General features: G+C 37.4%; 1 protein-coding gene across 4 annotated transcripts in view; it reads right to left on the bottom strand.

Moving 5' to 3' along the window:
* Nucleotides 1–26,976, bottom strand: part of MLH3 (MUTL protein homolog 3) — a 229,839-nt gene that overhangs the window by 43,892 nt on the left and 158,971 nt on the right. For all 4 annotated transcript variants that reach the window (XR_016355484.1, XM_089797504.1, XM_089797502.1 and 1 more), the window contains exons 14-17: nt 26,788–26,839; nt 26,573–26,688; nt 26,378–26,487; nt 25,962–26,162 (exon numbers count right to left, since the gene is read on the bottom strand). Coding sequence is in view for 3 of the 4 variants with exons in the window: in XM_089797504.1 (XP_089653630.1) it covers nt 25,962–26,162; nt 26,378–26,487; nt 26,573–26,688; nt 26,788–26,839 (479 nt within the window). In the remaining variant the exon portion in view is untranslated. The remainder of the gene's footprint in view (nt 1–25,961; nt 26,163–26,377; nt 26,488–26,572; nt 26,689–26,787; nt 26,840–26,976) is intronic.

Genomic DNA, 26,976 nt, shown 5'->3' with positions numbered 1-26,976 from the left:
TTGTGAGTTCTGGTTCTAGTCCTCAAGCTCACAGTTGCTATGCACAAACCTCTTCTTTGTTGGGATCAAGTGGGATAGATATCAACTGCCTCCCCCCTTACCAATTCTTGTTGAATGCCCCTGCTCATCTTCTCCCCTCATGGCAGAAGTTAAATGAGCATGTCAGACTTGACATTTATAGACAGTACATTGCCACTACCTGGATTAACCCGCCTGTTGGATTACATCCGAGCCCTTATGCGGAGCACATTTTGGAGATCTCAGATGGGATTATTGTTCGTCCTAGCTACCTTTCTCGGCGGTCGTCTCATGCCCTACATATCTCCCTGGGGTCCTTCAGAGTTGGTTCTCACTGTCTTCAGGCTCAGACCGGCCATCATATTGACAACAGAGAGCGGATCTATAAGCTATGTACTTTTGATGAGACTAAGACAAAGATTCACTTTCTTTTCCATTGCCCTATCTACTATGAAATTAGAGGGAGATTTTTCTGTCTGTTCCGAAAGTGTTTCTCTCTTTGTGATTTCTTCGGTTACTATAATCAACGGTGTCTTGCACTTTATCTTCAGGAGGCCACTTTGCTCCGTGATAGCACTCTACAGTCACTACTTCCTCACCGGCATACTTCTACTCAACTCATTACTACCTTTTTCACACCATTATCTCCTTTGTGTGGTGTGAAAAGGTCATCTAGCTCTACTAGTTCCTCCGGCCATTCCAAATCTACTAGATCTATCAGATCCCGTACCGGCTATTTGCAACAACACTCCTCTACGAGTTCTCAGAGACAAAGTAGAGCTTCTACCCATTGACAGGCTTATCCTTCTATGACTAATTTCTTTCTACCTAGAAAGGACTCCTAGTAGTTTGTCTTGGCCTCTCTCTGTTTCTTTTCTTCTTGTTTTGTTGTATGCTTTTATTTTCGGGCACCGTTTCGTGTTCCTGCTGTTGTCAGCCTCATTGTTGTAACCCTCCAGTCCCATAGACCTTTTGGTGGTCTTTTGTTGGACATTAATATCATTATCTTATCTTATATATACATATATTTGGAAAAAGAAAATGTGTATATATGTGTGTGTGTGTGTGTGTGTGTGTGTGTGTGTGTGTGTGTGTGCATCTGCATCCCAAAAACAAATTATGCACATTTGTGCACCTACTTATTGCATCTGGATCATCTAAATCAGTAACATAGATCTGGATCAATCTTCAAAAGGGTATGGGTACAGAAAGTAGACACATAATTCTAGCTTAACCCGATGTCGAAGGATGAGGCAATCAAATTTGTGACATTTCACTTGGAAGGGATCGCTCACAAATGGTGGCATCATGTAATAGTTTCCCTCAACCACGATCAAATAACCTCCTATTTTGAACTCACAGAGAGGCTGATAGACCGACGTGATTTGAAAGATCCAAAACTTGATTTTAAGGAGTTGGCACACTTGAAGAAATCTGGATCAATCAACAGTTATATTACAGAATTCCAGAGACTGTCTATGCTGGTAAAAGATATCTCGAAGAGGCAATTCATTCTATTATTCATGGATGGGCTGATGGAACCTCAAAAGGTTAAGTGAAGGGGTTCAACCCCATAAAACTCACTGAAGCGATTAAGAAGGCGTGTGACATGGTGCCATCCTCTTTTTCTTCCTCCAGGAGTTATTCACACCCCAAGCCACCCTTCGCTCTGAAGGAAAGAGACAAAAAACCCATCCAAAGAAGCCATCATCAAATGAGGCCACCAAACAAGAGCTCAACGGGAGAAAACTATGTTTTACCTATAGGAAGTCGTGGGAACCACGACACCAATGCTTAGGCAAAGGAGAACTCCATTACGTTGAGGTGATGTCAAACGACAAGCAAGAGCATGATGAAATTGACCCTGAAGGTGATAGTCAACAAGCTTCCAAGGAGATTAACATAAACCACACAAAGAGGATCATTGTGCTAGTACAAGGAGGTGTCATTGCAGCACTCTTCGGTACTCGAACGTGCACTATATTCTAGGTACAGGTACACTCCAAGGGCAATAGGTCATGGTCATCCTCGATAATGGAACCACACTCAACTTCATCGATTCATTGCTCATAAACCAAAGAGTTTGCGTACGAAGGCACGCGAAGGGTTCAAAGTCAAGGTGACAAGGGGAAATCAAAGGAGCTAGTTGTACCAATATGTTGATTGGTCGACAATTTTAAGGCCTTCCTTGATGATTGGTCCATATACAGTGGGAAGGAAATGCACCTCACAATGCTGAGGGAGTACATGGAACAATGTTGGCAAGCACGACTAGCACTCAACCCAAAGAAGTGTTGATTTATAGTACCACAAGGTAAGTTGCTTAGTCATATAGTCTACAAAGAAGGGTTGAAGACAAACCCCAACAAAATAAGTGTGATGATGCAAATGGAAAGCCCAAAGAATGTAACTAGAGCGAAATCTTTCTTAGGGCATGCTAGCTACTACCAACAATTCATCAAAAAGTTTGCATAGATTTCATTTCCACTGGACAAGCTGAAAACAAATGGTGAATTGTTTGGGTGAGGAACAATATAAGAGGCGTTCAATGAACTCAAATTCGAACTAGTAAAAAAAACCTATTCTAGCATACCCAATTGGGACAAGGAATTCCACGTGCATATGGATGCCTCAAATTATGCTATCGGCATCACAGTAGCACAAGTCAATACCACAAAGTTGGACTATCCCATATTTTTGGTCAATCGGTTGTTGTCAAGGGTCGAGAGGAATTATAGTATGATAGAAAGGGAGGTATTGGGTATGGTGTTTCTCATACAAAAATTTTTATACTATCTCCTCACCATGCCCTTCACATTCTATGTAGATCACTACACATTGATGTAGTTAGCGAACAAATTGATCATACAAGGGTGAGTGGATGGTTGCTCCTACTCCAAGAATTCACCTTCACTACTATGGTATGTCCTAGAGAAAGCCATGTCATCACAAACCAACTATCAAGAATAAAATGAGCCTCTAGAGGAGGTAAATGAGGACTTTCCACATGCTCATCTATTCCAAATTGCACTCTTACCTCCCTGGTACAAGAACAAATGTCAATATCTATCCACTTCCACATTTTCTTGAGATATGCCACCAAGTGAAAGAAGGAAGCTAACCCTGAAAAAGTAAAACAGTCCAACTCATCAATGGGCTATTATACAAGATAGGACCCAACCAGGTGCTGCGCAGGAATGTGATTGAGGAAATTTCGAGTGTACTAAAGGAATCACGTAAAGGGATGGCATGCGGGCACGTGGAGTTAGATGCCACCACATGCAAGGTACTCCTCGCAAGGTTAGGGTTGCCAACCTAGCACATGGATACCCACAAGTGGGAATTGAGTTAGGATCCCTACCTAGGGGCAAACAAACTATTGATGCAGAATTTAATGCCTTCATTTCCATCTCAGCCTCAAGAGTTGTTTAAGAGGTGGGCTCTTGATTTTGTAGGAACACAGAAAGTAAATCGCATGCATAGGTGTTAGCACATAGAGGTGGCCACAAAGTAACTCACAAAATAAGAAGAGGCAAGGGGCCTACCTAATAATGCCACACTTAGAACAACAATTATTTTGTACAACTAGATTGTGACCTAATTTGGCATACCACTCTAGATCACAAGTGATTGAGGGGTGCACTTCGTAAGCCAAGTGACCCCGTAAACCAAGTGATCTGTATGATGACAACAGATTTCAAGATATTCCACAACTTGTCATGTTCCTGTTACACGATCCTTCAGATTAACAAATATATAAGGAGATAGATCTTTAAGAAAAGGGGATATTCAGATAATCAGATGTTTTAGGAGCCCTCAATCCAATGAAAACATTATAGTCTCCCATGTTCATTAAAAAGAACATTACAATTGGTATCAGAGCATGTTCCTGCCATCCTGAGGGAAAGAATTGATTAATTCATTCAAATTGCAGTTAATAAGAATAAAAGAATACAAAAAGAGTTCTCATAAGAATGGAAATTAGTATTATAGATATACAGTGCACAGAGAAATTAAGAAATCATACACATGTTAGACGCATATGAATTTGGTAAGAAGAGAAACATAGAAAACAAAGACATAGCAGGGTGAATAGTGGATACATATTGCAGAAAAGACTATCGTCAGGAACAGTAAGGAAAACAATTAACAAGATAACCTAGAGACCAAAGTTTAGATGTTGTGCTCAGAATATTTCCATGCTTATCACAATATCGCCCGCATTCTTGATGCTAACAAGATGTTGTAAGATAGAAGAAAAAGTGTAATCACTTATTTGTGTTACCCTCCACATTAATGAGGTTGTCTTTGTTATTAGATGAATTTGAGACAGTGTAGTGTCATCAAAGGTGAAATGACTGAATATAGAGAAATCAAAAAGTGAAAGGGTACATCCTCCGCAAGGTCGTGGAATGAAACGACTGATCATGCATAAGTTCTAGCGTAAGATGATGGTTGGCAATCAATAATGCCATCACATGAGTTCAGTTTGTCAAAGACATGTTAGAACTGTTGTGATTGCCATAGGTTGGAGAAGAAGTATCAATCAATGCATATGTATTAAATACACACCAAATCAGATGAATATCAAATCATAAAGTTTCACACAATACCATCCGTGAAGAATTAGTTCCAAGGATAACACACCATTAGAATAGCACTTGTACAAGCCGGACTACAAGTGGAAGGAGATTAATCTAGAAGATTAATGATTGACACAGCATATTTAGTGATCCACGCTGGCAACCGACAGCATCTAAAACTTCACTTTCAATGCAAATATGGATGAGACTAGATAATAAAAGAAGTTGGTTTAGTTGACCATCCTCTATCACAATTTGGTCAATGCACATAAAGGATTATGGCTCTACGTTTAAAACTATTATGTGCATGATCGCCTTGAGCATGGTTCTTCCCATCGGTAGTTTACTATTTTGGGCAGCAATATTGGGTGATCAGAAATTTATCGAGGTCTCTATTGAATCTTTGAAACATTGGCCAGGATTTTTTTTAATGTTTCTGCACCACTTTCTGCCAAGATCGATTCCAAATCTTACTTACAGAAAATAAACTATTTATAATAATGCTTTCAGATAAGCCTAGCCACCAAAGCAACATGAAGTCCTCCATTAGCCAAAGAAAAGAAAACTCATTTATTATTTTTTTAAACCTGTCCCTTAGAATCTCAAGAAGAATTATATTTTGAGAAATTTTCTTTCAACATACCAAGAGACCAAGACTTCATCTGCGATATCGAAGCCCCTCAAATTCTATTCGGTGCATTTATTACTAAGTCCAAAACCTTCTCTGGTCCAAACAATTAAATTCCACGGTCTGGAAGAATCCCAACAATGTATTCTTCCTCAAGAATAAGGCTATCAAGAGCTGCCTCTGTGAGTGCTCTTAGGGTAAATAGAAATTATACGCATTGCAGATCATCACTATATCAAAAAAAACTAACAATAACATATAATCATCAAGACTGCCTAATGTCATTTCTTGTAGATCATAATAAGATTATGGTGTAACATTTATGTCCCTACCTAGGCAGATAGACTACGATTGAAAATCACAAATACCTTTAGAGGCATTTTATTATTTGAAGGATAATGACTTTTCCAAATCAACAGATATAAAGTGAATGATGAAGTAGGAAATATAAACTATTATAAAGAAGAAATTCAATAGGTATATGCAGATATAAAAAGACAAATCTATAAAAAAATAAAAAATGAGAAAGGATAATTTATAGAAAACCAAACAATAAGTATTTGACATGAGATCCACCAATAGAATTTCAACAAATATTCTATTATCAAGATATTAAAGAAAATGATTTATATACACTTGATTTTCACTTAGGGCCCGTTTGGCTGTTGGAATTTGTTATTCTGGATTTATTATTCTGAATTTGTTTGTCCAAATCCATTTGGTTCTACAAAATTAAAAATGGAACTTAAGTTGAAATTGAAATTTGAGATTTTTTTTGATCTGATTGCAGTGATCTCGCACAACAGAAATTTAATTTTTTTTGATCTACCAAAATGAACAATTGAAATTTGACTTGCACGGCTGTGTGCAGAGAATAGGCCACTGATCTGGCCAAATATTGTGTTGATCTTCCATGGGGCATGCTTGAAACAGAAAATAGAAGACAAAATTTAAATGAGCTTTTTTCCCTCTCACAGAACTTGACGATATTTAAGAAAACCAGAATTAGGAATGAATAATGATGGGATACGTATCAAATTGGCAGGCCAAGTCAGAGATCAGCATTTGAGTCCTCTGCCCTAGTCATCATAGAGACAGAGCAGCACATCCACGATACGTGGGCCTCACAACTGCGATCTTTAGCAAGAATTGAAGCTCTGCGACATCATCCATGTTTCCAATTGCCATTGTTCATAGTTCTTTCCATGGGGGATCAAAGCACACTCTATGCAGCAAGCGGACGCAAGAACGACAACTTGAATCCATAGTCTGATTTGAATCTCCAACTTGCAGCAATTCAAGCCCCTCCGAGTTACTTCTGAGTAGATTCTCCCCTCATTCACAGTGGCATCGATCCGATCAGAGCGGAGGTTGAGCTTGTTTTGTTCATGTCAACCCGCAATCAAATCTTGCACATTGCGGCCATTTCTGGTGGTGAAGGTTTATGAACTTTCACCAGGGAGAGTTTGTTTTCTAGCTCGAATGACTCGGATGCACGAGTAACAATTTGGACTGTGTGAGCCTCAATGAAGCAGACTTGAAATGTTATCAAATAGTCAAAAGGTAAATTGGAATAGGAATGGGAATTTGATATAATAGCAAATGCTCATTTTGGGGTCAAAACAGGAATATTATTCCTATTCCCAATTTTGATTTGGCGCACCCAAACAGAGGATTTGAAATTTTGGATATTTACAAATGCTTGTTTCGGTATAATTCCCGCTGCCAAACGAGCCCTTAAAGAACTAAGTACAAGTTTTTCATAAAAAGAAGTCCCTTGAAATAAAACTTAAAGTGAATATCCTCTAAATGAATTATGTTACTAGCAAGACATATGGAATTGATAGAACATAAGAAGAGCATATCCTTTTGAAGATAAAGAAACCTTATATGATCATTAAATATTAGGAACATTATATTCAAGGGAACATAAACACTAGGCATGTATGCACTATAAACACTAGGCATGTATGCACTAGGCATGTACCTGGAATATAAACAATCATTGCTCGAGGACAATCATTGCTCGAGGAACATTACCCCTAAAAATGCTTGTCCTCGAGCAATGATGTTAAATAAAGAAAGTATTTAACATTACCCATCCCAAAAAATGCTTGTCCTTGAGCAATGATTGTTAATAAAGAAACCTTATAAGTACATAATAGGAACATTACAGGTACTGATAGAGTACACTTGACAAAGCTTAATAATTGCAGTAAAGAACCAACTTGGAAATGAGGAAAGTTTGAAGGAACAATTGTTCACTCACTTTTAGTTGGACAAGCGATGCATGACAACATAGTGAGCAATGAATGTCGCCGAATAGAGAAGGAAATTCCAAGATGACGAACAGCTCCAGCGAATGCCTTTTTGGTTGGGGCAATTAGTACTCAAATATAATGGTTGTAAGGAACTTCAACCTAGAAAGTTCTAGGTTCGTGGCTAGGACCCTAGGAAGTCAAAATGGTGGGAATAAATGGTGCAGTCAATTTATCAATATTGGATGGCAATCCTATCAAAGATATAGTAAATAGGTCAAAACATAAGATGTATAAAGAAAGTAAAAGGCCATAAGTGGGAATTAATATGTTGTGATATCCAACTAAGGAAGATTGGACAATTAGTCCTCATAAGGAGACTGAAGAGGATTCGCTTATTATTGAAGAACCATACAGGCCAAACCCACGATGGCCCCAAAAAAATGATTGGCAAGAAGTATGTGACCATGAATTACAAACGCCGACACAATGAAATTCAACATCCATTCAATAAGCAGCAATCTAAATACTAATGTTGCCTGGAAGATTGCAACATCACCTTCAAACAAGTCCAAATGCAGCTTGCGTATATGCAAACATTGCTTCCTATTGTCTAGGGCTTGTGCTAGGAAACTAGCCACCTAGATGTGTGTGTGTTTGCAATTTGTAAACACCAACGTGTGGCAGCAAATCACCTCTATCAATCACAAACTCTGGCCGCCCAAGGTAACTATGAGTGCAGGCCTATAGACGTCCAAATTCAACAACCAGTCACTCTCCAAAAACCACAATATGCAATAGACTTGGAAGGTAAATGTGAGGCCAAGAAACCTTGGTCGACTTGCAGCAAATAATGGTCAATTTAGGTATACAACACCACCAAAAGTATTATCAAAATAATCAGAATTAATTCCCAAATATTCAGAGTACAATTCACCACATCTTTTAGTGATTCAAAGTGCAAACAGAGAAGAATCGGTCCTCACAAAACCCTCGTTGAAAACCTTCGACAAATTCTCAATGTAATAAAATCAATAAGCAAGAATATGGGTGAATTTTCTCTATAAAGTTTCTTATAAAACACAAAATGAAGCATGGCTTATCTAGTACACTTTTCACTTAAAATGCTTCTTGCACACACTTTCAAATTATAACACTTAAATCATAAAACCATTTATTGAGATAGCCTTAATAAACAACTTATACTATGAAACTCAATTAATTGACCCAATCAAATACTAATGATGTTCAATACCATGTGCCTCCACTACACTACTAAAAATAGTAACGCCCATAATTGACTTACTATAAATAGCAAGTCTATCAATAGAGACCCTCAAATCAAACTCTCAACTCACGAGACTTGCAACGATGAACTGACCACACCCTGCTATAAGAACCTGCTAAAATGGGGGCATTACATTTATCATATGATACTGATTGAGGATTATCATATTTTGGATAGTGGGCACTTTTGGACTTTTTCGGAGTTTGCAGATTGGTTTTTCAAATTCCCATTTGGGTGTTGTACATATCCAATCCGGAATAGATTGACTATCAACCACCTGCAGGATAGTTGAAATTAGTTCTCCTTCTCGTTGTGTTTTAAACTACAAATGAACTTTAGTGATTGATCATCTAAGAACTTGTAATTGGGCATTAAAATGAATATTATATTGAATGCAATTATAGTTATGGGGATGAATCTTGCATGCTAATCACCTAGATGGAAAATGGTTATGTTTGAGAGTAATGCTAGACTTGGGGATATTTGGATAATCTTTTGTTTGCAATTGTTATGTATGATGTGTGTATGTTTGTTAGCTTCATTTAACAAATAAAATATATGTTAGTCTATGTTTTATCTTTGTTTCCAAGGATTCCCGGGCGGGGCACTACATCTAGTATCAAAGCCAAGTTCAAACATTGGGATCTCTAAGTCATGCTCCCATTATGTTATGTGGATGTTCAATTCTATATATTGGTACTTGCTTATGAAATGACATGTGATTTTGACATAGATTAGTACATTTTTTGTGAGGTTCTAACCAGTGTCTTGTTGCCCCATTAAGGATGTGTGATGTCCCCACTTTCTGATTAGGTTCGAATGCTGTAACCTACAACCATTTGTCAGTACAATATCAAAATTTGTATGTAAACATATTAGCAATATTAGATTTAAGTAAATATTAATCTAAATACTATCCAAGCTAACCTTCCTAATCCTTCGGGAGAGATCCTTTCTCCAACCACCTAACCCTCTGGTGAGACTTTATCTCAATTAGGTAATTGTCATAGAAAGAGCTTCTCCCTTAGGCCTCTTTGGGATCTCTGATAACACTACTTGGTAGAGATCCCACCTCTACCAAGTCTCTTATCTCTGACATATGCATATGTTTGACCACTACAATATATATTGTCTCTAAGGGATTCTCTATAAATCCCTCTCTGGAATCCAATTTGGAATTACGACATCCGATTACGAATGCCCTCTAGTTTCTGAGTTCTCTTATGAGAAACTTGACATCTACAATAGATGCCCTCTTCCGAGATTAATCTTGGTCTTATAAGGACTGTATGGTTCTTATCTCATATGATTATCAATCTTAGATTGATAAGTTTTTCTCTAGTTCATGATTATAATTATTTCTATACCTCTATGGATCCTTTTGTCAACATACGATTCTTTTATTGTCTCCACTATTAAAAGAGGTTTTGCACTATATTTTGTGATAGTTATAATCTCTTCTTTGGTATAATGTTTCTTTAATATTGTGAGATTGAATTATCTTGCACAGATCACTGTTAGTCTTCATACATGCCTTGTGATATGTTAATTCTGATCACTCCTTGTCATCTGCTTAGTATTTATGTTTTCATTGTCTTCCTTTATTGCTTTCTGTGATTACAGCATATTCTATCACTTAGTTATGTTATAGTCGATTATTATCTATATGTTGTCACATGGATTATGATGTCTTTATCTTGTTTCAGTCTTCTTTCTATGTACACATGTTTGTATTCTATAGCTCCCCTTCCATTATTCTCTTATTCATTGGCTTCCTCAGATTGTCTTGGTGACTTCCTAAGGTTGTCTGAAACTGATTATCTTCCCTTGAATCAATATTTCTGTGCTACTGGCTGTATGTTTGATTTGAATTCCTACTTATTTGCCGTAACTGTTATCTAATTGATTTGTATGCCAATGTGGAGTGCGGGGGAGATTGAAGTTACTAAATTTGATCTAATATTAATATCTAATGATTGTCTTTGATATTCTCCTTATCGATATTATTTCTCTACATTCGCTTCTTGTTTCTATGTGATGACTGGGAGTTTGTCCTTGTGTGAATCGAATTGGCTGTTCTACTTCTCATCGAAGGACAGTAGTTTGTTTTTGCTCGATGCCCGAGTCTCCTTCGCATGATACATGGATAGGGTATATTCTTCTACTTATAAAAATCAATTTCTGACCTTGACTTCACTATTTCTTGTCCTGCTTTCAGCACTCCTTTCTAACTATACCTTTTGCGAATATGTATTTTCTTGTCCTCTGCATTCCTTCCTTCCGTAGTCTATGAATAACTTCGTTGCTCCTCCTCAGGTCTAACTCAATAGTTCAATAGTGTCTGGCATACATATATTTTCTCCTTTCCTACTTTCGCTAGGATGTTCGATGTGCTTTCCACTTATGCTTATCTTATTAGATCTCGTTTCCAGGTGTAACAATTTCTCTATTTATTAGTCATGTCTTCTTGGGCCAAACATAATTGTATGTAGTCTTGTTCCTCTTCTAGTCTCCGGTGGTCTTAATGTTCAATGATCCAAATACAAGGTGTCTTTGGCTTTCTTATCTCACTCCGGATCTTCTACATATCACTGAATGTATTTTCCCCTGTGTTCCCCCTCCAACTTCTCATATGTCATATATATATATATATGCAATGTCGGCTACCATCTTATAAGGTAATGGAAGGTTGCCTTCTTTTGATAGTAGTTGACTATTATGATTTGCATATATTGGATTAATATTAATATTATAAGAATAATTACATTTCAATTAATATTTTATATTCTTATATTGATTTAGTTTTAATACTAAATATAAAATATCAGTTCATTCATTTTTCTTTGATATGGTTATTGTCTATTTTATTTTTTTATTATTATTTAACCTTATATCACGAAATTTTTCTTTGGATAGGGTTATGATAGGATGCCTCCTAAACGTGGCCGCAGAGGAGTTTGTGGTCGGCTAAATGCCAGCCGAAATGATCATGAGGAAGAACAACGTGAGGAATGTCATGAGGAAAAGCATCAAGTAGAAGGGCAGAGAAAGGAAGAGAACCGAGATGGAGTAGAGCCATTGGTGTTGTTGATTGAGGAGCTCATAGTCTTGTTGGGAACTCAAATCGAGGGTTCTCAACATGATGGTTTGCAACTAGAGTGATTATCTATTTTATTTTATTATTATTATAATTTAACCTTATATCACGAAAATTTTCTCTGGGTAGGGTTATGACAGGATGCCTCCTAAACATGGCCGCAAAGGAGTTTGTGGTCGGCTAAATGCTAGCCAAAGCAATCATGAGGAAGAACAGCGTGAGGAATTTCATGAGGAAAAGCATCAAGTAGAAGGGGAGAGAAAGGAAGAGAATTGAGGTGGAGTAGAGGCATTGGTGTTGTTGAATGAGGAGCTCATAGTCCGGTTGGGAACTCAAATCGAGGGTTCTCAACATGATGGTTTGCAACTAGAGGGATCACAAGGTGGAGACTCTCGTACGTTTGAGCGAGGAGAAGAGAAGGAGGGCACAAGCGTTCTCGTACACCACTTGGTGCTAGAGAGGCACACAAGAGAGATAAAGTTGCGGGTGATGAGGGTACCATTCGGTTGGATTTGATGAGAGACCTTACACAGTCTTGACCACTTCTCTTTAATGGAAGGGGAGGCAACAGTAAAGTGGAGACATGGTTGTTGGAGATGGTGGGGTTGGGTGCCTTTTGTTCTGAGCCTACTGTTGTGACAGATCAACAGCCATCATTATGGTGCTAAGTGTCCTCTCCTGTATGGCGTCACAACGCGATGGTTACACGCGTCCAACCCGTGGCCCTTATGATAGCAAATATAACAGTGCAGATCTACGGCCCACATTAACCCACTATCCATGGTTTCTCTCATAGTGATAAAGCGAGATGATGATGTGTGGAGCTAGCTTTAGGTCTAAGGTTTTTAGTGGGACCAATGCTAGTTAGGACAGGTTCTCCAATTAGTCCACGTGTATGTGTCAGTGAGGGAAAAAGAAGCAAGGGTATGAGCTGTGAAATCAAAGGACTGAATGCTACCACGTGGATTAAATGATGGTTTCATTTCTGATATCATAGTGGGTCCTTTTCTTGTGACTTGGCAGTGTCATGGCATCTCGAAATTTGACAAGGATTATGGAAAGAATGCGAGATGACGACATGTGTCTTAATCTCCGAGCAAGATTCCTAGTGGGACCTGATGAATCAGCCAGGACCTAGTTGATAATCTGGCGGTCTTCGCTTCTTCGCTAATTATTGGTCATCTCATAGCGATGCAGCACAATCCCTCCACATGTCCCACCCACAGCAAGATGAATATATCACCACTTAAAGAGGGAATAACGCACAAGTTGTGAGTCAACGACTGTGACTTAATCGCTCAATTAAGATCAACCATATCTTTGTTTGAAAAGGAGCTAGAAAATCGACGGTCTGCGTGTTCTCGCAAGGCAATGGCAGTTGTATGGCGATGCAGCGTGATGTTGCCACGTGTCCCTCCTGCCCAAAAAGAGTTGAAATTTCAAAAGAGCTTATGTAATCACTTTGCTAGCTTGCCACTGGTTGCCTATGGGTCTTAAGAGCTGAATAGGATATTCAGCAGAAGTCAAAGGTTTTTTCGCTGTCCGAGACAAAGTTAAAATTTGATCAACAGATGATTTTTAAATTTGAAGTACAGAGCCGAGGAGAGGAGTTTTTCAGCATGGCAAACAGATAATTAGTTCGCACAAGCTCACGATAAATGCTGATAAAATAGAGTTAAAGGTGATCAACTCATCACAGTTGTCAAAAAATACACAGTAGATTGCAAAGAGAAAGTTGCAGAGCTCGCAGGTTTACAGAATTGAAGTCAAATTGCTTTTGAAGATTGCGAATTGAACAAGTGCTATAAAATCACCTCTATTTACAATTTTGTTGCTTGAGGTTTATTATTGTTGCATAGTAAGCCCTAGTTAGTATTCTTCAAACCCTAGAAATACCCTAGTTGAGTAAAATCAATTTGCTTTGGGAAAATGCTTCCAAAGTAGTATTCTGGAAAATTCAATTATGAGGATAGGAGGCTCCAGGATGATTTCATTGAACAATTACCTATGTCGAGGGAAGGCAAAGAAGCTGCCAAAGGTTGGAAAATGTTGAAGAATGAAGTACAGCCAAGTTTGAAAGATAAGTTTGGGAATGTATGCAACACAAACATGCCCACGAAAGGCTTAGAAATCTTCAGATGGTGGTATAGCCAGGCTAATGCAGCAATCCCACTTAGCAATGTATGGCAGTATGACTTAGGCAAATTGGCAATGCCTATTGTTTTCCCAGATGTTGACCTATTGTTGTAATTGGTAGACAGATATGATCCTTCATCACATGAGATCAGGGACATAGATGGAGGTGTTCTATTGAAGATAAATGATGACTCAATCAAGGAAGCTTTTGGTCTTCGCCCTGCTGAAGAGGTAACTGATGTTATAGATTTTCAGATGTCTAAGGAAGCTTTTGACAGGGCAGGAAAGGATGTACAATATAATTTGATAATCTCTTTCTTGAAAGAAGTAGATGGAGTGAAATTATCTCCCTCCGCTATTTCATACACAATAGGAAATTGTGAGCACTATAATGATGCTTTGGTCAACACCCACACTGCTCTGTACCAAGTCTTGGGATTGGCAAACATGAGAAAATTTAGCAAGACAACAATGTGGATATCCTTGGGCATACAGAAGTATGGGGATCCTATGATTTATGACTTCCCACAATATTTGGAGAGAAACGTCAATGAAGGATTGACAGTTTTGAAGAAGGGAGGGTCTACTGATTTTAAATGGTATTCATTATTGATGCATATGCTTCTCTTTCATAATAAGGATTACTTTACAGAAGAGATGGATTTTGAACTCCAAAGAGATGGGGAGAAAATACCTATCCAGTTACGGTCCACTATTATGTCAATGGATTGGGAGGGCTCAAGTATTTTATTGTTTGAAAGCCTTTTTGGGATTGCCCTAAGGAGAAAAATTCTACATAAGGTTGATAACTTTCCTTGGTCTTTAAAGATTTTCTTAAGACCTATTGATTTTAAATCAGTAACAAAGATGTGTCATCAGTGGGGGAACGTCTATTATTATCCTTTCACAACAGTTATCATAGTATATGGTTTTCCAGGAAGACCTTTTGTGCTTCCAAAGTTTGTTCCATTTAGAATTGGTTTCTTGGAAGTCACGAGACAAATTGTCATGTTACAAGATACTGATTTCCCCCCAGAGATGGCCAAGAAGGGGACTTTATTTCCAGAGTTGACAAATTTTCATCATTTTGTTGTCATCAAAGATGGGAGAAATTATCTGATTCAATTACTCAGACCCTACAATATGAATGTGAGTTCAAAGAGGATGAATGACATTGAGGGGTTTTATTAAAGATTGATGCGCAAGATAAACAAGGCTCCAAGGGGTAAACATGAATTCGATTACCCTGAGGACATTATCAGAAATGAAGATCTGATGATTCAGAAAAGGACGAAAGCATACCAGTGCATGTATGAAGAGACCTTAGAAGAGATAAGGGAAAAAGACCCCAAGTATGATCCACTCTCAGATTGTAAAAGTTTAGAGGAGAGATTGAGGATACTTTTGGAAAATATTGAAAGTATATATGACAACTTCACTGAGAAGTTGAGAAGGGGAAGAAAAATAAAAGTAATTGTTGTTGATAATGAGGAAAGTTTGAATATATTGCTGCAGTCTACTGATATAACCCCAAAAGAAAGAAAGGGACAGAAAAGGGCCAGAAAGGAAACACAAATCCATGATGTTGAACCAGACAAAGATCTTGAAAATCTAGAGGGTTTGAGGATGTATCTGAGAAGAAGAATGGGAGAAAAACCTGTTGATCCCATAATAGTTGAAATTCCAAATATGGAGGCTATAGTACACATGATCCAGCAAGAAGATCTCCATCCCCTGAATCTCCCAGACCACCTCCTATAGTTTCTCCACATGAAAAGCATAGTGAAGATATACATGAAGAAAAAAAGGGAGAGATTGGCAAGGGGGAGATTTCAGTAGAGATAGAGCATACTCAAGGAACAAAATAATTTGGGGAACTAAATTTGTCTTATGGGGATAATGATGATGAGGAAGAGGAATACATATATATTCCTGAGAAAGATGCTACTAGAGAAGAGCTCCAAGTCCCTAAAGCACCAATTTCAGACATTACTATTCAGGAGATAAAGGGATTATTTCCAAGAGAGCTTAGAACAGAATCTTGTAAAGTGTATGTTCTGATGATGAATTTGTCAAATTAGTCGCTTTCAAGCAACTGTTATGGCAGTATTTCAGAGAAGATTGTCACAGGATGATAGGTGAAAAGAGGAGGCAACACCCGGATGATGATCCTGATGACATTGGCAAAGAGGTGGAACGAGAAATGGTGATCAAGTTTGATGCCATCAGCCCAGAGGGAGGGAGGAGGATAGTGAAGGAATCAGGGGTCCAATTGTTGCCAAACCTCAATATTTTAGATGCAATTTCTTTTGATTCTATCATGAAGGATATGAGGTTGAAGAAATCCAAAAGAGAGGCAGAAATATCAACTTCTAGGATGTACTATAGTAAAGACCTCACTGTCTTGGCTATTTGGTCTATCTCTCCTTCCCATTCAAATCAAGCAACTGGTGAAGACAGTGGAGTTAGGGGTAATGTGGTCTTACACCGAGTTGAAGACGCTAAGCTTACCAAATCCACCAAGAAACTACAAGAACATATGGCATACGTTCATAATGTAGCAAAAGGAACAGAGAAAAAAATTAACAATTACAAGAAAAATACAATCATGTATATGCTGTCTATGAAAAGAGGACTAAGGAGAATGTTGATTTACAAAGCAAAATAAATTCACTGGAAAAAAGGATAACAGAGTTAGAAGCAATAAGAACATCCAATGGGGACCAGCCACTGGCTTCAAGGGGAGCCACCACATCTAGACAGTTAAGCACGGTGTCTTTTGTTCCAACAGTTTTACCTACACCTTCTAGGGAAACTCCATCTAAAGGGGTAAGGAGTGATGATGCTTTAATAAAGGAGGTTGTAGATCTTCAGATGCAATTAGAAAGCAAACAGAGTGAATCTGATTATAGTAAAGAAGTTATAACCCGGATTGCACTAATGCGTTTGTTTGAGAGAATAAATTCAAAATTATTTAGAGTCCATGAGGTATGCAAAATTCTTTATCTAGCAATCAGAAAAATGGAGGATGATAGTGAATTGGTCAAGCCCACATATCAAAAATGGATAGGGAGATTGGAAAAGGAAAGACAAATTGAACTCTATGTAAGAGTGGATCCAAATCCTTCTCCTAATGCCATGGCCACTGTAAAAATTGTTAAATCATTAAGGAATTTTTCAGTATTGCCAGATGTCATTGAAAATAAAATGGTGGAACTGAAAGACCAAATGAAAGGATTTAAAGATACCCTGGTGCCACCACTTCTGAATACTGACAAGGTTATTAAAGATTTTGGTAGTTGGAGAACAGAAGCTATAACAACAATGAATGATTTGGATAAAAAGATAGCTGAAAATATGGATATGACCCTTTTTCAAGAATGTAAGTCCAAGCTAATCAATTCAGAGATATTCTATATGAGTTTCGAGAAAGAAGTCACCCAGGCCACAGTAAAGTATATTCCCTATAGGCAGGTGGCAGATCAGATCTTATAACATACGTGGCCATCTAATGATGAGTTTGAAGAGTGGGTGAAGAAGTACATACCATCAGACCCTGAAGATTCCCCACCAACGAAGCAATAGCATGGGAATATCTAAGAAGAGGACAAACCACATGGAAAGGGACATGTGGTCACGTGACTACGAAGCTGTCACATCAGCCTGTTACGAGGTTATTATTGTTGTAAACATTTTGTGAAATTGATGTGTCATATCAGATAATGACGTGTAAAAATCTCTAAGCCTGAAGCTTGTTGCAACTCACCTTATATAAGTGAGTTCCCAAGGCTAGAGAAGGGTCCGAGTTTTCATTTTTTAATGAATGTATATTCTGATGTTTTGAGTTGGTCCATGATTGTATACTGTGTCCAAAATCTATTGAATGAAAGTAAAAGGTGTTGAAGTCTTTTTGAGTTCTCTTTTTGAAAGATGATACTGAGTTGAAGCAAGATAATACAAAGTGCTGGCATATTTGGTGATTCAATCTAGGTTTTGTTTCTTGTCTGTATTATTTTGAATTTTCAATTGTCTGAGTATTGGTAGCCAAGTTTACTGAATTCTCATTAATAATTCGTCTTAGAGTTATATCTTTTCTGATATCTTGCTAATAATCAAAAGGTTTGTGTAAATGCTTGATATGAATTGAGAAAATTGAGGGTTTCATGGAAAGATTCTAATAAAAATGATATCTAGGGTTGGGTTCTGATTTCTTCTTCACAAAGTGGGTAGATAGATCTAATGTCATGTATCAATGTTCTGAGCAAATAGCCCAATGGATAAAACACTGGTCACATAATTGAAGTTAAGATTTGGATGTGATATATAATACAAAATTAATCAATCAAATTTCTCAAAATGCTTATTAATGTTAATCTGAAATGTTTGCTTGTTCCTGGTTTGAGGTGTGTTAAGGTATTGAAAGAACTAGCTACTCTTTGTTCCTTTTTCACAATCCTTGAATTAGAAGGTTTATAGGCACTTAATCTGCTAAATTGGAGTCCCACTGCATAATTGTTGTCAAATGGCATAAGGGTGATTCTAAGGTATACCCGCCTAAATTTGGCAGGATTCAAAGGGAAGAAGACTGAAAATAGTCTTAATAGTTGGCCTTGTTGATTTTCTTTTAGGAATACTTATCATGGTTTTTAGCTAACTCCTAGGTATCCTTTGCATTTTCAAAAGGTAGTTAAAATCTTGTCAAATCAAGAGCCAACATAGTCGTTGAGGTTTCATGTGAAGTCAATTAATAGGTGAAATTAGTTATGATCATGTGAAATGGTAAGATGGTTAATCATTATAATTTCATATAACGATGGCATGTTAGTTAATCATTATAATTCATGTGAATATGACATATTACCCAATCGTTATGATGTTATTATATTGTTATCTTGAAATCTCTTGGAAAGTTGGTTATTCATCATAAATTCATGGGAAGTGAAATGGAGGTTAGCCATTATGATGGTTTACGAATAATTACTTGTTATAGTAATTGTGATTATATTGAGGAATACGATATTATTATGGGGAATTTTCTTCCTTGCAAGAGTACATTGAAGGGGGGGAAGCATCGCCAGAAAGGAATTGGGCATGGGGGCACCACCTATCATTGGAAAAATAGGTACGAGTCCTAAACCACCATGGCTAAAGGATAAATAGCTAGACAAGCAAGATTATAGGTGCATTTCATGATATACCACTATTTTATTTTATAGCTTGACAATTATTTTATGATATACCACTATTTTATTTTATAACTTGACAATTATTAACCGTAGTCAAGATTATAGGTGCATTTCATGATATACCACTATTTTATTTTATTTTGGTGCTTCAAATTCTTTTATTTCACCTTTTCTTGTTCAACAATGTGAGCTAGTGGCAACACGACAGGTAGATAGGTGGAAGGTAAAGTTGACCACAAGATCCAAAATGATCGTGGATTCCCTGGTTAGTAGTTTTGTATTGAACTTGGGCACTTTCACCACCAACATTGATTTTCGCATCTTACCCTCAAGATCTTATGGCATTGTATTGAGTATGGACTAGTTAGCCTAACACCAAGCAAGTATTGAGTGTTGACGTAAGTTGGTATGGTGTGTCCATGACATAGGTGGGCAAGTTGAACTTATAGGGGTCCAAAAACCAGTCTCACTTCGAATGATCTCAACTAAGCAGATAGAACCAAGTGTGAGACAAGTATGTCAAATGTTTGCAGTCCCTTTCAGTGACCTAAATGGAGTTGAGAGTCCAGAGGTATTGCTCGATGATCATCCAGTCCTCGATGAGTATGCAGATGTATTTCCAGAGGAGATACTTGGTATGGCATCACAACACAACATTGATTTCCATATTGATCTCATCCCTGGAGCAAAGCCCCTTTCTCGAGCACCTTACTACATGACTACTTAGGAGTTAAGTGAGCTTCGGTTACAGCTAGAGGAGTTGTTGGCTAAGGGCCATATTGGTCATAGTGTATCCCCATGGGGTGCAACGGTCATCTTCATTAAGAAAAAGGATAAATCTTTGTGTTTGTGCATTGACTACCAGTAGTTGAATAAGGTGACAATGACGAACCAATATCCCTTGTCGAGGATTAATGACTTGTATGATCAGATGAAGGGAGCGAGAGTGTTCTTGAAGATTGATCAAAAGCTGGGATACCATCAACTTCATACCCAGGAGGCTAATAATCATCGAACAACTTTTCATACACACTATCAACATTATGAGTTCATGGTTATATCTTTTGGGTTGACTAATGTGCCTTTCATAAAATTCAATATTTTCATTTATGTCTATAATTAAGGGATTTCATACGTACCTTGATCGATTTGTCCTCATTTTCCTTGATGACATACTAATCTATTATGATGACATCTTGCAAGATTTTTGCAGCCTCATTCCATTCTCGAGTGGAAGTGGGATACTATATCTATTGATTTTATCACGGGGTTTCCAATGTCATTGTGTTGTCACAATGCTATTATGGTGACAGTGGACAAGTTGTCCAAGGTAGCTCATTTTTCACCCATGAGAGCATCATATACTATTGCTTCATAGCTCATGCATTCTTGGGGGATATTGATTGACTGCTTGGGATTCCTTGCAAGATTATTTTGGACAGAGATCTAGTGTTCACTTTAGCACTATGGACATCTCTTCAGCATGCTTTGGGCATGTAGCTCAATTTTAGTTGTGCTTGTCACCCAGAGACAAATGGATAGACTAAGCATGCGAATCCGGTTCTTGAGGACATTGTTCACATGTATGTGATGTTTCAGCAAGCAAAGTGGGCAAAACTATTTGTACATGGTTGAGTTTGCCTATAATAATGGGTACCATAGTTCTCTTGGCATGTCATCCTTTCAGCACTTATACAGTCGACTTTTTCGTACCCTTTTGAATTGGGACTGATTAGAGAACCGAGTAATTTTGGGTCTTGAGATGCTTCAAGATATGGAGCAACAAGTTGTTTATATTAGACAGCATTTGGTTACTACCCAAGATCGGCACAAGAAGTATGCAAATGCCCATAGGTTGGATCATCACTTTTTTGTTGGTAATCGAATGTTTTTGAGAGTTTGTTTGTAGAAGAGCCCTATCTGTAATGAAGAAGGTTCTAAGTTATCACAATGTTTTATTGGGCCTTTTGAGAGCTTAGAGAGCATTGGTCTTTTTTCTTAAGCGTTGTCACCTATCTTATCACACATCCATGATGTTTTCAATATTTCTATTTTGAGGCACTATATTCCCAATGTGACCCATGCACTTGATTGGAGTGCTTTATAGGTAGAGGATGGGCATCTTTCACTGGAGCCCATTTGTATTCTTTAGCATCAGAGGTTGACCCTTAAGAGGTCGGGATATACAACAAGCAAGGGTCCAATGCAGACCCGAATGATTTCAGCTACATGAAAGGATGCCACACAGTAAAGAGATTTTTACCCATATCTTTTTGTAGGGTTCTAGGAGTAAGCTTATACCTAGTAGGGGACGATCTAGTGCTTCCCGTGTTCGGATTATGTTCTATGGTTGTTTTGGCCCAAGAGACCCTTTGATTGTTATTACTTGTTTATTTGCATATTCAGATGCTTCGATTACTATACATTATCTTGATTACCAGTATCATAGCTGCTAGATGTTAGATGATGTTGCTATCCAACTTGATCATATATGAATGATGACACTAGTGATGTGACATGATGCTTTATGATGCCTAGTTTATTTTGCATTCAAACTTGGGCTATGTTTATATGTTATTAGATAAATATTTTTGGATTCATTTCTGGTGTGCTTTCATATTGTGGACATTTGTCTTTTACCTCTAGTAGATATATGCTAAGATGATTCAGAATGATTATTTACATAATTTAGTTTAAATGCTTAATCATATGATTATTATGTTGTTAATTATTGCCCTTTGGAGCTAGTACAATGTGGAAATGGAAATGTAGTCAATTGTGAGATCTACATTGTGACCTGTTCTCCTTTACATGACTATGTGTCTGTATGTGTTTTGGCTATTTATATATTGAGCATCCACACTTGAAATTTGTTGTTTACAAAAAAGGTACCAATTACATTCACCGTGATTACAGGAGATGGGTGTGCATATATCCTCGATAGTGGCACTAGGAGATAGTGACCTTGACTATTCATGTGGAGCCAATGTCGTCCCTCTATGGGCAACATATGTGTACTATTGCTATTATTAACCCTTCGATAATTGGTAAATTTGGATTCATAAGGCATTATGTGATTAGACCCATGAGCATTTATGTGCATTTAGGGTTCTATAGTTGTTGCAGAAAATGTTTATTAAAATGTTGATTTAATTAATTTGGGGGATTTTTATTATTTTATTTTATTTATTTTATTTACTAGCTAATTTTCCATAGTTAAATTCCAAATACCTAGAACTATCTTATTTGATTTGAGAAAGGGGTCAACTAGTCTATTAAGTGATTGCATGGTCTAATTTATAAGTCGCTTTAATAAAAGTGCTTATATTAGGCAAAAGTGAGGTTTAATACTCATTTCCTACTTTGAGATTTTGACAATTGAAGAATTTGCTCCAAAACCCCTTCGAGAGAAATTCTTGATTTGTTCGTTGTGGGAGCTGGGCTCATCAGATCGTCACGAGGATAGGCTCGTTGGATTCATAGCGGGATTCTTCTTTGCCGAGGTTCCCATCGCATTTGGAGTCCTTGTCATTTTGTTGTTGCATTTTCTGGTTTTCAGCATTTGGTGAGAGGTAGGGCTTTCAAATTTCATTTGATTGACTCTATTCCCTTGTATCTTATTCGTTGCTAAATGACTAGGGGTTAAAAACTAGTGTTCCCCTCCATTCTCTTGCATTTCCATAGCCTGATTGATCAAGTGTGAGTATTTCTATGTTTTTGCATTTTCAAAATGAAGTTTTTGTAATGTTATTCTATCAAATTTTGCATTTATGCTCAGAAATGGGATTTTTATTGGATTTTTGGGAGTTTGAATATATTTAGAAGTGGGTTTTTTTATTTCATCGAATTTCGAGATGTTTACTTTTCAAGCATTTTTCTTGTGCCCCATTTTGTGTGCCACCTTGATTTATGTTGGGATTTTGTGGCATAAGTTTGGATAATGGAAATGGAGTGTCCTCCATGTTTCCATTCATCCTATGATTTTACTTTGTGGCTTTTGGATTCATTGGCACTGTAATCTTAACATGATGCTCGATTGAGTGAGTTTTCATACTTGATTATTTTGCTTGCATTTCTCAAATCCAACCCTTGCAATGGTTTTATCATGATTTCACGTGGAGTTGGTTGTGTCCATCCACAAGCATGTGCGCGTGCATATGGCAGGATCTTGCAAGATCCAAACTCCTGGATTTAGGTCAGTTCAGTGTTGTTCTTTGGGGATGGGTTGGGAATATGCATTACCTTATGGAACTCATTGTATAATGCAAAAGGGTATCCAAGGGTAGACATGTGGAGTGGCTTCTCAAGAGCACCCTAGCCAAAAAGCGGTCAACAATAATGTGTTGAGGTTCTAACAAGTGATAACCAAAATTAAATAGATGGGATGATAAAACTTAATATAAGATATGTGATCTACCCATCCAAGCGGCAGTTGTGTCCCCCGAGGGAACCGGTGCAAAGATGGTGTGTTTGGGCAGAAGTTGGTGCAAGGGCACAAAGTGCGGCCTCCTGAGGAGTTGATTTACCATACCATTTTATACAACTCACGCTAGTACGAGCCAAGCAATTAGACTCCATTAGAGCCCCTAAATAGTTATCATATAGTGTGTTATGTTTAGTGACCTAATGTATTGCATTGCATTCATGATCATGGTGTGTTTGTGTCATGCTCTATTTGACATGTGTAAGCCTTGGATACTTCTATATTTTGTTTCTGTGGTCGGTTCATTATTTCCATGAGCACAGTGGGGTGAGCCTAAGGGTTCTACGTGGTTGGGAGATGTTGCTACCTATAGCACTGTTGGGGATCAGAGAACAGGGATGACTATCTTCTAGATGCAGGATCTTTTCAACTTATCCCTCCTCTTGTCATCTTGACTTTACTTTTGTACTTCCACTCTTGGTGTGGATTCTTGTATCAATGGTTCATGGTTAAGTAGATGATTTAGATGTTTATTTGTTGCTTTGTTATTTGAGGTGTGATCAAGTTCTTATCTCCTTGATTTGTGTGTATCTGATACTCCTCGGTGTGGAGATTTCTTTTTGCATTTTGCGTTTGCACTTGTTTCCGTAGTCAACATGTTCTTGTATCATACGATGAAGTATTTCATTGCACAATACTGGTGTTTCATCACACCCAGTTCAGCCTTTATTTCATTGCACAATAGTGGTGTTTCATCGCACACAGTTCAGCCTTTCATTGTACGATGAAAACATTTCATTGCACCCAGAAAGGCATTTTATCATACTGTTACTAGTGAATTTTCTTGCCTTTATTATGTATTTCATCGTACAATAAAACATTTCATCACACTAGGAAGGGAGTTTTATCATACAATACTAATTGAAGATTATCATATTCTAGATAGTGGGCACTTCATGACATTTTTGGAGTTTGCAAATTGGTTTTTCAGATACAAATTTGGAAGTTGTACCTTCCCAATCCGGAATAGATCGACTATCGACCACCTTCACAATAGTTTCATTAGTTGTCTCGTTCTCATTGCATTTTGAATTCTAAATGAACTTTTGTGACTAATTATCTAGGAACTTGTAATTGGGCATTAAAATGAATATCATTTTGAATTCAATTATAGTAATCGGAATGAATCTTGCATGCTAATCACCTAGATGGAAAATGGTTGCATTTGAGGGCAGTGGTAGACTTGGGGATCTTTGGATAGTTGGTTAAGTCTTCCACTTGCAATTGTTATGTATGATGTGTGTATGTTTATTAGCTTCATTTAACCGAAAATATTATGTTAGTTTATGTTTTATCCTTGTTTCCAAGGATTCCCAGGTGGGGCATTACAGCAAGCATGGTCATTCTAATTACAATATTAATTCTTCAATAAGGAATGGTGTAAGGAAGGTATCAGATAGGAGCACAACAGATATCTGGAGTGATTGGACTGCATAGGACTGGGAACCCTCCTTTACAAAGGACAAGATCATTGATTTCAAGATGCATGATATGGAGGATGTGGATGCAATGGTAGTTGAGATTAAATTGGATGTTATTAATGTAGCAGAGGTGACGTAATTGCCATCTAGTAGCAGGGTGGAGTAACAGGTGCAGCTCTCTAGACAGAGTGAGAAGCCATGGCTGAGTGCAAAGACTACACCCTCTCCCCAACTTTCCACTAGACTAGGGAAGAGCAAATTGTAAAATCTTGTAATTTGAAACTTGTGCAGATATGCAATTGATGATGATGACTTTTAATGACAATCATTATAAATTCATAGTAGTCACCATCTGACTACTGCATCTGCATGATGATGCAAGTTTTGCATTCTATTTGTAGTTATGTCTAATGTAAATAATAAAACACTTCTGCAATGTTTCTAGACTCATTTGATGCAATTTGCAACTAAAGCTTTGCATTTCATCTATGCTGTTTTTAATGAAGTAAATTGTTTAAGTTGCTGAATCAGAAATTTTAGGTATGCCAAATCCAAGGCATGTCGAAGCATGCAAACTTTTGTAACACCACTAATGATGCTATAGAAAGCTCAGTTAAACTACTACTTTTTATATATTCCTATAATATGCTATAGGGCCCTTATCCTTCAATTTACAAATCAAATAACCTTTTCAAAAGAAAATCATATTTTGGAGTTTACAAAGAATTTCAACAATTTTTGTAAAAGATAAAAAACCCTATACAACTCGAAGGAATTGAATATCTTTGAGTGACAACCCTACCGAGATTTCAAGTGATGTCATGTTTTAAGTTTTAAATGAAGCAGTATAAAAAACTACATGCCTGGTCAACAACAGCAAGATTTCCTTGGGCAACAATGACAATATATTTTCTGTCCAGTTGCTGAAGGACATTTGCTTCCATGAAACAATCCTTAGTTATTGATTTTGGTACCAAACCACTGTTAGCCAAGTTCAAAGCTCCTGAACAAATATTTAGCACTTCATCTTCACAATCATGTCTCAGGTATTTTTGCTTCCAAACCTACATGAAAAGGAACTGAGAAATATAAGTATTTAAGAAATTATGCTTCTCATAATATAGTTTACTTTCTATTCTCAACACAACTTGATGGCAGCCAACATCGTGTGGAGTTATGTATAAGAAACGAAAATATTTACACAATAAAGTAAATCAGTAAACACAGATTATAAAGGATGCTTTGCATGATATCAAAATTAGAAGAAATTCAAGCTTACCTCTAATGTGTTTACCATCAACACATCTCCTGGATTTTCAATGGCTGATAATGCAATAGGACAAGACAGCACCCCATTCGTTGCCAGGTTACACTCAGCATTTTCATTATCTATTCACCAATAAGAAAATTTGGTCAGAAATTAAAAACTGGCAGTAAGAAAATCTGTATAGAATTCAGGGGAAATTGGTCAGACCAGTCAACGAGTTTGCTTTATCCAGCAGAAGTAATGGTTCAGATTGCTTAAATGCCCCTACAGTTTCCTGTTCTTCCTGCACATCGGTTTCCAACTGATTTGGTTCCTGAACATCCCTATAGCACAAAATATTCCATTTTTGTAAAGTAAGTGTATCAGAATCATACCACGTCATCTGCCATATGATTAGTTAATGACAAAGAAAGTCATCAGACCTGATAATAGACTCCATTTCAACCTGGAAATCTGATATTGGAATATGGCTCCCTGCATGTTTAGACAGTAGCAGGCATTTGATATCATTTTAAAAAAATAAAGCTCCAAGTTAAACCACGTGTTTGCATTAAAATGAATTCTAATAAGCTTTTTACTTTTACTTTCAGTGTTAGCTCTGAGCAAAATTG

The sequence above is a fragment of the Cupressus sempervirens genome, chromosome 8, assembly GCF_028749045.1.
Source record: "Cupressus sempervirens isolate cs-2001-9-10 chromosome 8, ASM2874904v1, whole genome shotgun sequence".
Taxonomy (NCBI): Eukaryota; Viridiplantae; Streptophyta; class Pinopsida; order Cupressales; family Cupressaceae; genus Cupressus; species Cupressus sempervirens.
The sequence above is the reverse complement of the archived record's forward strand: the minus strand, read 5'-3'. Positions and strand labels throughout refer to the sequence as shown.